A 10,870-nucleotide genomic window follows, 5' to 3' on the forward strand; every position below is an offset into this window, starting at 1 on the left:
CAAAAGGGAAATGTAGTCAAATGAAAATGACATGTAGTTTTTCTTTTAACTTACTGCCTTTCATACTTAATTCAGAAAGCGAACCACTAATCCATGGCAGTGATGTGACTCTGTGACGTACAGGGGCAAAAATTAAACTGTGGTACCCCTAAAGCTAGCAGGGCCAAGCCGCCATTATGTTTCGTCAGAAGTGCTTGCCCGATGGTCAAATAGCTTTCGAGCATAAGCCAACCCTGAGGGATGTGGTTCATTGTTGCCCTTATACAACAGTAGAGGAGCACTTGAAGGAAACTTTTGGCCATTGACATACTGGTCTACTGTGACATTGTGTCCAAAAAACAAAAAAAAATGGAAGTGATATTTTGGGAAACACTTGTGCCTCGTTGCAGAGTTAGATAAGAAGATTGATACCAACCATCAAATGCTAAACTAAAGCCAGGAGATGTTAGCTTAGCTCGCTGTTTGTTACCTATTGTTGCATGTTATTTTTGATTTCTTATTCTATTCTATTGAAAGAAACAGAAATTCTATGTTAAAGACACCATGTAACACTCATGCTTTTGTGATGAGTCAATATTTTCAGGGACTCCCTGTAACCTTGTGCATTGCCCAGTGAAGGTCCTGTGGTCCGGGTGTCTGGCAGAGGAGAACAGAGGCCCCTCTCATGAACCCAGACTGACATCAAAAGTTTCCCTCCGTACTTTAGACACAGACAAGACGCGGAGAAGCCAAGCGGAAAAAGATCGAAGCGATACCTTTAATCATTTATTTGCTCTCAGTGGGGACGTCCTCAGATTAAACATCAAAACAAGAAGCACTCCTGGAGACACAGACTGAGGAAACAGCCGCTGATAATTGATATTTGAACACCTGCTGAGCAGAAAGGACGGCGAGGCTCTCGACTTCAGGCCAACTCACATACAGCAATGTTTTAACACGGCTATTGTTCTCTGAGGATGCACTTAATATTCAGCTGAATGAGATGTTGGCTTCACCTCTGTCTCTGCTTTGACAGCCCTTTATGATAATATTGTTGAGGTTGTCCAGGGTGACGTGCACCTTGAAAACAGAGAGACACACATCTGAATCACAAGTAGGGAGCAGGATTGTAGACGCTGGGGCCCAGGATAAAATACAGGTCGACTTCCCTCAGGGAAAAACCACAGAATAACATATTATGGCGGAGTCATAATCTGGGAGGTGGAAGAAGACAAGAGAGTGGGCTCTCTTTCCCCTGTGTTTCGTCTGGCAGTGATTACAAAGCTGATTTGGAAATGGATCTGACTTTTCCAAAAAGCTTTTAAGTGAAATGCTATTTGTATAATTTCTTATGTCATGCAAGTAAATCAAGGTTGTCTGTACAGTCTTTCACAGCGGTGTGTCTACAGTGTGAGGTCGCAGGGGCAATCACTCAAATCCCATCACTGGTTAAACTCACTGTGTTTATGCGTCGGGTTAAACGCTCTACCGGGGATTCATCATTGATTCTCTCTCAGTTTCACTTAAAATACTTTTGACAGGAATATTCTTCTTTGAAAAAAAAAAATCCCCTTGGAAGATCTTGTGGTAGGCTATCTTTATTTCTAAGATTTGTACCATCTGTGTGAGAACATAATTATAAGATTGATTTAAATTTAAATTCAAATTTGCAAAAGTCCATTCATGTATCCAGTTTTTTGTTTGAAGGATCGTCAAACATGAATCTTGGTACGATAGCATGGTTGCAACAATATTTTGCAAATGTAAAATGATGTTGTATTCTGCTGATATTAATTGAAAACTGTCTACTTTATGTATAATTTTTGCACAAACTGTCTTAATTACCTCATGCAGTAAAATCCCAAACCATGTGGTGCCTCTGCATCTAAAACACTAAAAATTAAATAACTCAATCTAGAATCTGTATTAACTCTGTATTTCCAGAGATACAGTGAGATTCTAATCCCAACGTAATGAATGAACACAACACTGTTATATAGCCAGCATTATATATATATATATTATATGTTTATATATAGAATCTGAGGTCAGTCGAGGGTCTCCCTATGCAACCCTCAACTATGACATGGCAACAAAAAGAAGTCTCTAAATTTATAATGAAGCAGGATCTTTCACATTTTCTGTATTCAGCTGTTCAGTTAAATGTCTAAATGTCATTTCAAAACCCTCTCAGCACGACCAGCAAGAAGCTCTGGTGGGGAAATAGTGAATCCTCTATTCCTCTCTCTTTATTCTGCCATCTTAACAATAGTCAAACGTTTTATAAAATCTAGAAATATTGGAATCATTCATATATAATGTGTCATTTTTTAAAAATTACCCAGGTTGATAAAACTCAAGAAAAAAAACAGAGGACATGACCTCAGAGTGTACAAATGTATGGTAATCTGCTAAATGTTTACGTCTGAGTAACAGATTCCAGATTGGGACAGATTACAGGTAACATTTTTTATCATCTGATTACAGCTGTTTTTCCTTTTCATGCCCTCAGCTACTCCCCAGATGTGTTCTCCCAACAAACGCCGCCTTTAGATCCGTCACTGTGATCAGCGGGGGAATTTCATTAGACTGAGACCTCCCTGGATGAGACTGATAAGAGCAGAGGAGGAGGGCGGGAGGAAGGAGAACAGCGTGCACTGTGTTTGACCAAAGACAGCCCTCGGTTGTTATCTCTGCTGGAGGGTGAGGAGGAGAGGAGGTAAGGAGAGGGCAGAGCGGAGGGGAGGAGATTAAAAAAAATGAAGAGATGGACGGCAGCTAGAGAAAAAAAGAGAAAAAGAGATTATGTGAGGGGGGAGAGAGTGAAAATCGGATGCAAGGGAGAGATGGCATGAAAGGAAAGGGAGATACAGAGAGTTGAGAAGGAGGAGGAGAGGGAAATAAGGGACAATAGGGAGAAGGCAGAGGAGAGGGAAAGATTAGGGAGAGTGGTAGGAGAAAGGAAAGGAAAGGAAAGGAAAGGAGAATTTGAAGTATGAGGAAAGTGGAGAAGACAGGAGATGGGGAGGAAAAGGAGACAGGGGAGATAAAGGGGAGTAGTGTAGGAAGAAGAGGAGGCGACAGGAGAAATGGAATAAGGGGACACGAAAGAAGGACAAAGGAGGGCTGGGAGAAAGACATAAGTGAGATATGGTGAAGAAGGAAAGGAGAGAGGACAAAGATGTGGAGGAAACAGGGCAGGTGGTAAAGGTGGGGAGATAAGGAGAGAAGAGGACCAGACAAGTAAAATAGACAGTCACAGGAGAGAAGGGGGGTGGGGGTGGGGTGGGGGATACAGTGACATGGAAGAGGGTGAGCACGTCTGGACTCCCCGCTGAGGAGTGATATGATTGTAATCTCTCAGCTGGAACATCTGGTCCGGCCCTGAATAATGAGTCCTGCGGGCAGATTCCCGCCTCTCGTAGACCTGCGGAGATGGCCTGATAACCCACCTCCACCAGTCTGACTCTGCAGGTCAGCGCCACGCAGATCAACAAAGACATACCTTGTGTGTGGACGCACCGGGTCACAGTTAATAAACCTGCTTCTATGTGGTCTGATGGGAAAGGAAGAAGCTGGTCATATAGGAGCTCCTGTGTTTAAGGTGGTGAGTGAACCCCCCCCCCCCCCCCCCCCCCCCCGAAACATTCCTCAGAGATCCTCTTTGCATTAATGTGACGATCACTCTGAAGATGAGCCATTAATCGAGCGTTATTTTACAGATGTGTCATACTTTAAGTGCTGCCTCACAAATCAGTTTAATAGCCTGAGTGTGTGTTTATACAGTAACTGGAATATTCACATGGATGGTTTACTTAATGGGCCTACCAGGCTCAGGCCCACAGGCACAACAGATGGGCCACAAAGGGATGCGAAACTACAACAACCAGAAACAAAAGGACTACAAAGAGACACAAAATGACCTCATGGACACAAAGAACTACAACAAAGAGGCACAAAACGACAACAGAGACATGAAATAACTTGACAGAGAAACGACAACTAAGGGACACAAGACAACACACAATGACCACAAGGAAATATGAAAGCATTACAAGACACAACGCAATCACAAAGAGACGCCGAATTATAAGAACAAAACGACTGAAAAGGCATAACGACCAGAAAGATGCAAAAAGACATAAAACAACTACACAGAGACACAAAATGACCTCAAAGAGATGTAAAACAACAACAATGGGACACAAAAAAAATACAAAATGACCAGAAAGAAATGTGAGAGCATTATGAGGAGACACAAAACAATGACAAAGACCCGAAACTACAAGAAGGAACGACTAGAAAGACGCATAATGACGGCAAAGACACAAAACAACTATGAAGACAAACACAATGACTATAAGAGACACAAAACAACCACAAAGTGACACAAAACTATGACAAAATGTATGACAGGAAACACAAAAAGACACAAAGGTAAAACAAGGAGACAAAAAGTGAGATAAAAAGCTGCGTTTTTGGAGTGATTTTGTGTCTCTTTCAGTCTGGGGAGTCTTGTTGCTGTGTAAGAGGGTTGGGGGGCCTGTTGTCTCATAATCTGTCCAACGTAAATGATTTATGCCTTTCTTAGGTTTAAGATGCCTTGGGGATCAGATCAAGGACATAAAGAGACAGTGGAGTGCAGAGAGACACCATGATCATGAAATCCGTAAGTGGAGGACGACATCACAGGAGACTGTATGGCTCATGGATGTCAACAACTCTGATTAAAAGCCATTCCGCTGAGGGGAAAAAAAAACTGCTGGCTTTGCCTTTCATGCCCATTTATCACATGGAATTGTTTGTATACAGTTGTTTTATTCTCCGAGTGTGTGCGTGTGTGTGTGAGAGAGAGATGAGATGAATGTAATTAAAGTTTTTTAATTAGACGCTGTTCTTTTCTGGGAAGCCTGTGGCAGCGCTGGGTGGAGCCAGAGTGGAGACAGGAGGTTTGTGGTCTGGCTGAGGGAACCACGCCGGCCAGGGTAATGGAAACCGGGTGTTCACTGTACACATATACACATACATGCAAACACACACACACACACACGCACACACACACACACGCTCATACACATGCACTCGCGCCCACACACAAACACACACACACACACACACACACACACACACACACACACAGAGCCACATAAACTTATGCAGACATGAATCTGAATGCACAGCCCCCACAACACTAATACACCCTCCTACCAACCCAACCCCACACACACACACACACACACACACTATATTCAAATGCATTCATGTGACTACCTGCATTATAGAATTCAGGCTGCTGACACGTAAATTCCCTAAATAGTGATGATGTGTGCATTTGCATGCACATGCATGCGAGCAAGCTCATGCATACATAAAACAAATAAGGACTGACACACACAGAAACACACACCCTGTCCTCCATACTGATGCACAATCCACACGCACAGGCATGGATGAGTACACGCATCTTGCCGCCTGTCACTCACTGACACGGATGTGCGTGCGCAAACACAGAACTCATTGTGGATGCATACAGCGTTCATATGCACACAAACATATAAACACTCTCCCATGCATGCACGCACACACGCATGAGTGCACTTTCTACACCACCACCCCCTGCTCCCAGCCATTACACATGCATACACACGCACACATGCATGCACACACATATAAATGCGCTTAGGCACATGCTTGAGCACACACATACACGCACACAGTAAGCCCTCATCACTCAAATCCCATGGTGCACACACAGACACACACAGGCATGCACACATTACATTTCAAACCTTCTTCACAAATATACGACACAAAGGCACACACACACACCCAGCCCAGCAATGAGATACAAACCCATATCCTGCATCATTCACTGACTGTAATGCACACCACACACACACACACACACACACACACACACACACACACACACACACACACACACACACACACACACACACATACAGTACAGCAGGGCCAGGAAATGCAGAAAACAGATCTCAGGCATCCACTGACATCAGTGAGGCAAGGCCCGCCTTTTCCATTAGACACTGACGTCAGTTTTCCACAAAACTGTTTCACCCCAAATTACAGGAGATCAAACTCTTCCTCTGTTGACAGTTAAGAATAGATCAATGTGAGACACATGCAGCAAACAGGACCAGAGGTGAGGATCTTCTCCCTCCAGACGGTTTCGGTCAAAGTCTTCAGGAGGTACAGACTATCTCCATCTGACTGTCAACACACACACAGCGGTGACTGTGAAACCCTGATACTACACTGGCCTCACTCCAACCACTTGGGAGTCAGATGTACGTAAAAATATGTAAAACACCGAGGCGTGAGAGCGCATACGTTTAACACAGCCGCCACATGTGCCTCACAGTGAGCTCTCCTTCCGTTAATAAAGCCCAGTAACTTTTAATCTACTGGTTCCACTGGTATCATCAGCGCTTCCTCCTCCCAGTCCTTGGACAGTCAGCATGAGGCAGGTCAAATTGGGCAGCAACAGGTCAGTCACTATGAACAGGGCACCATCTAGTGTTGCATGCAGAGAATGGGAGAGCTGCTGCAAAGTTTCAAGCAGATGAAGCAACAGCCATGTTGGGTGTGTGTGTGTGTGTGTGTGTGCTGGATCCTTTACCCTCATGAAACACTGAGGTCGCTGAGAGGTTAAGTTTCATGTCAGAGTCAAAATAAAGAGCTGAGACAGAGCTGAACAAAGCTAAGATGCAGTGGACGTGAGGGCTGGGTGTGGGGAGGGGAGGGGGAGTCGGGGGGGTGGGCAGCCGTTGTGATTGTTTGCATAGGCCAGGCTCATTAAGAAACCAAAGCCTGAGGCACCGCTACGTCTCTGACTGGAGGAAAGTTTCAACTTGAACCAAAGAGTCACGATCAACTATCGTTTCCGTTCCTGTTATGATTATTATTATTATTAGACCTGCAATGATTGGTCCATTGATCAATTAGTCATTATAACAATACTCTGCAACTGTTTTGATAATCAATTCATTGTTTGAAGAATTTTTTTCTCTGGCGGCAGTTTCTCAAATGTGATTCTTTTCTGCTTTTACTTGCTAAACTGAATCTCTTCAGGTTTAAAAGGCAGAACGATTATTTGAAGACTTCACTTTAGGAAAACTGCAGCGGACATTTTTCTGACCAAAAGATTAATCGGGGAGAGATTAATTAGCAGATTAATCGAAAATCAAAACAATCATTAGCTTCAGTCCTGGTTATTATATTATTGTCACGGGTTGATCTTCAAAAAAAGATTCACCCAAATACTGTAGTTTTAAGATTCTTTGCTGTTTTTGACATTTTTCAAATGAGTCAGACAGAGTTGGTGAAACACTGTGTTGCTGCACACACTTGTCGCTCTGACCTCGTTGTTTGACTGTTAACAGGTCATTGTAAACAGTGGGAAAATTTCTCTTTGTTTCAAAGTGCAATCGAAGCCCCGCAACAAACTACATTTAGAAGTATTCTTATGGTTTTACTCAACTGGACACATGTAGATCATTTTGTGTGTAAATTGAAGTCGACAAACCTTTTCACTGTGACCACAACAAACCAACCGTGTCAACATTTGATCCATTAGACCAATGTGGCACCAGATAACTCTGAACGCCTCTCACCTCCATCAAAACACCTCATCTTTTAAAAGTACATTTGCTTTCCAAATTAAAAGGTTTGAAACCGAGTTTTCAGGCGTTTAAAGGCTGACGTTTGGGTGTGGCAGAATCTACTAATACTGCAGGATACAACAAAAACCAAACTTTGCAAAAACAATAAAACACAGCAAATGGTGTTTATTGTCAAAGTGTAGGAGTAGGACAATGTTATATGTGCATAATTCATTATTGTGTACTCTAATTGTGCAACAAACTAAGCTACAGTATATACAGACATCTATCATTAACAGTTGATAGCTGGATGACAGTTATACTGTATAACAGTAAATCTAGTTGGCCGGTTGCTTGGGCAGGACAGCCTCGAAAAGACAATCCGTCAAAGGCCCAAGACTTTGGTATCATCTGTGTCAAATGCAAAATGGTGACTCTTACTCTTACAGTGTAATATCAATCAATACAACTAAACACATCCATTAAAAACATCCACATGAATATACTCAATGCAACAAATGTTATGCAGAAAAATCTTTTTCCCCCCCAACTCTGCTTCTCTCTTTAATCTCCATAAAATCCAGTAAAGGTTAAACAAACATTTAAATGTTACATATCCCATAAAAGTAAAAGAGGATAATGTTATGAGAACCCCCAGTCTAGATAGCAACAATGCTTTGTGAAAAATATATGTATAGTAGAGTGAACTAAACATTTACATGATTTTACAGGTGGAAAGAAAACATTGTTTTGACATAACTTTTTAGAATAATAATACAGCCCCACAGTCTTATGAACATGCTATGATCTCTTGTTACTCACTCCGATCATTGTCCATGTGATGTCAGGCCATCAGCCTGTCACAGGGTTGTGGTTGTGTCAGTGTGTTTACATGTTTTGAGTGTTCATGTCTGTGTGTCAGTATGTGTGTGTGTGTGTGCTCTGTGTGTTTTCAGGCTCAACAGTCCCCCGAGTTGTGCGAATGTGGCCCGGTCTCCATTTTCCAGTCTCTCTGGTCGGCGGCGTCTCCCTGGCCGTGCTGGGAGGCGGCTGGAGACAGGGACATCTGTCTGCGGGGGTTGCCGCTGTGCATGGTGTTCCAGTGGCGCTTCAGATCCGACGCTTTGATGAAGGCTTTGTCGCAGGAGCCGCAGTTGAATGGCCGCTCGCCTCGGTGCTGCCGTTCGTGGTCTTTCAGGTGGGACTTGTGCTTGAAGGCCTTTTCGCACATTTGGCACGCGAAGGGCCTCTCGTTGCTGTGAACCCTCTCGTGCCTCTTCAGGTCGGGGCCCCTGATGAAGGCCTTACCGCAGACCACGCAGCGGTGGGGTTTGAAGCCGGAGTGGATCTTCAGGTGCTCCTTGAGGTGGGCGGCGGTGGTGAAGGCTTTGGGGCAGTGCTCGCAGCCGTATGGGCGGTTGGCGGTGAGCAGCCGCTCCTTTTTGGCGTTGTGGTCCATGGGCTTTGCTCCTGTGCTCTGGCAGGAGCCGTGGTCGCGGTGGCCGTACAGCAAGTACTCCAGCTTCATGTCGCTGGAGGAGGAGGAACCCCAGCCGTGGCTGTGAGGATCTTTACCCATGTTGGTGTTGTAGTTGTGTGGCTGAGACACGTGCGAGCCGCCTGGCCCCATACCATCCATCCCCTGATCGTAGAAGCTGTTCTTCCTCACCTCCTCCATGGCCAGCTCCTTCAGGATGGCGTCCTGAGCTCTCATCCCGTGGTCGCCTGGAGCCTGGTTCTCCCGGGTCTTCATGTTGGTCAGCTCACGTTTCTGGGTGCACAGGTTATCCAGGAAGTTGATCCCCAAGATTTGGCCGGATGACATCATCATATTGATGTCCTTCTTCCTCACGGCGAGCCTGGCTGTGTACATGTAATTGAGCACCTCTTCGAAGATGTCAGAGCGGATGAAGTCCAACTCCACGATGGAGTTGTCTTCGTCGCTCTGTTTCTTGAAGAGCTTTTTGAAGTAGTTGCTGCACGCTGCCAAGACACAGCGGTGAGCCCTGAACTCTATGTTTTCCACCACCACTACAACATCACAGTGCTCACCTTCCATCCTCTGTTGATTGAGCATCTTCAGAAAGGTGGCTTTGTGGTCATAGTCGATATATCTCAATAAATCAGACATGTTGCAGGTCAAATAGGAGCAACCTGCAGAGGAAACACAACACACAGTCAAGATATTTTCATTTCCACAACAAAACTGGGAATGTGGATAAAGTGCATGGCTGAGGGGTGGAGCTCTATTAGCAAGCCTCTCGTGATATTATACACAGGTAGAGTATGCACCACACATTTACACACACTTAAAGGAGTAACTTGCAACCAACATCGCATTCTCTCATTGTTTTCTTCAGACCTGACCGACGAAACTGCAGAGAGTAAACAAAAGTGGCTAAATCAATCATGCAGAAAGCCTTTGGTAGATACGATAGGCCCGACAGCGATAAAAGCCGCAGTAATGTTAATAAAAAAAATACAAACACTAGCAGAAACAAACAGACGCACTTTTCCCAACTTGACTAGCGCGTTTTTGCCGCCTCGTTCGCGTGACAGTCGCGTCGCGTGTAGAAAGGATAACCTTAGCAAGAATATTTCACATTTCACTGCGCCCAGCCATTTTGGTCAGCAAGCCTCCATTGGCATGTTTCTGGTGCCTTTAAAGCAGTTCACAAACAGCGGAGAACACGGCGGCGAACAGGCAGACACGCCGCCACGAAATGCCGCGCCGTTTTCTGCGCCTTCCGCAGCGACAAAGAGAAAATAAAAATGTTAATACCCGAAGCCTGAACGCGATCCCTGTGTTGTCACGCAAGGCAGTCGACGACGATCCAGAGCTGTCGTTTTTCCTCTTCCTCTTCTTGTTGTGACTATTGGGCTCCACAGGAAATGCTGCATTGTTCTGCTGCCACCTACAGCCGCGGAGCAGGTACTCCACCGAGATCCTCTATGTCCGAGGCGACGACCCACTCCGCAGGAGGAAAAAAAAGTGTAGTCCAGTAAGAGGCAAGGCCCCAAAGTCCCTGGTTCACCATATTGTACACTATATAGTGCACTGCTTCTCAAACCTTTTCATATCAAGGACCCCTAAAGTGAAACAAATTAGACCACGCCCCCCATTTGATAAGATTTTTGCTTTTAGATGTTTATTATAGAAAGTGTTTGAAGCACATGAGCAAAATAGTCACACATTCTGTCATTGTTGTACATATGGATGGAATTATGGCCAAGTAAAAATAAATTATTCCCTATTTGCTGAGAAC

General features: G+C 44.4%; 1 protein-coding gene across 1 annotated transcript; it reads right to left on the reverse strand.

The window, feature by feature from the left end:
* Positions 1–7,781: 7,781 nt before the first annotated feature.
* Positions 7,782–10,470, reverse strand: zbtb14 (zinc finger and BTB domain containing 14). Its single transcript, XM_022758102.1, has 2 exons — positions 10,387–10,470; positions 7,782–9,758 (listed from the first exon to the last, which is right to left on the reverse strand). The coding sequence occupies exon 2, from the start codon at positions 9,733–9,735 to the stop codon at positions 8,563–8,565; it is 1,173 nt and encodes a 390-aa protein (XP_022613823.1). The 5' UTR covers positions 9,736–9,758; positions 10,387–10,470; the 3' UTR covers positions 7,782–8,562.
* Positions 10,471–10,870: the final 400 nt, after the last annotated feature.

The sequence above is a fragment of the Seriola dumerili genome, unplaced genomic scaffold (genome assembly GCF_002260705.1).
Source record: "Seriola dumerili isolate Sdu_G_001 unplaced genomic scaffold, Sdu_1.0 BDQW01000291.1, whole genome shotgun sequence".
NCBI classification, from domain to species: domain Eukaryota; kingdom Metazoa; phylum Chordata; class Actinopteri; order Carangiformes; family Carangidae; genus Seriola; species Seriola dumerili.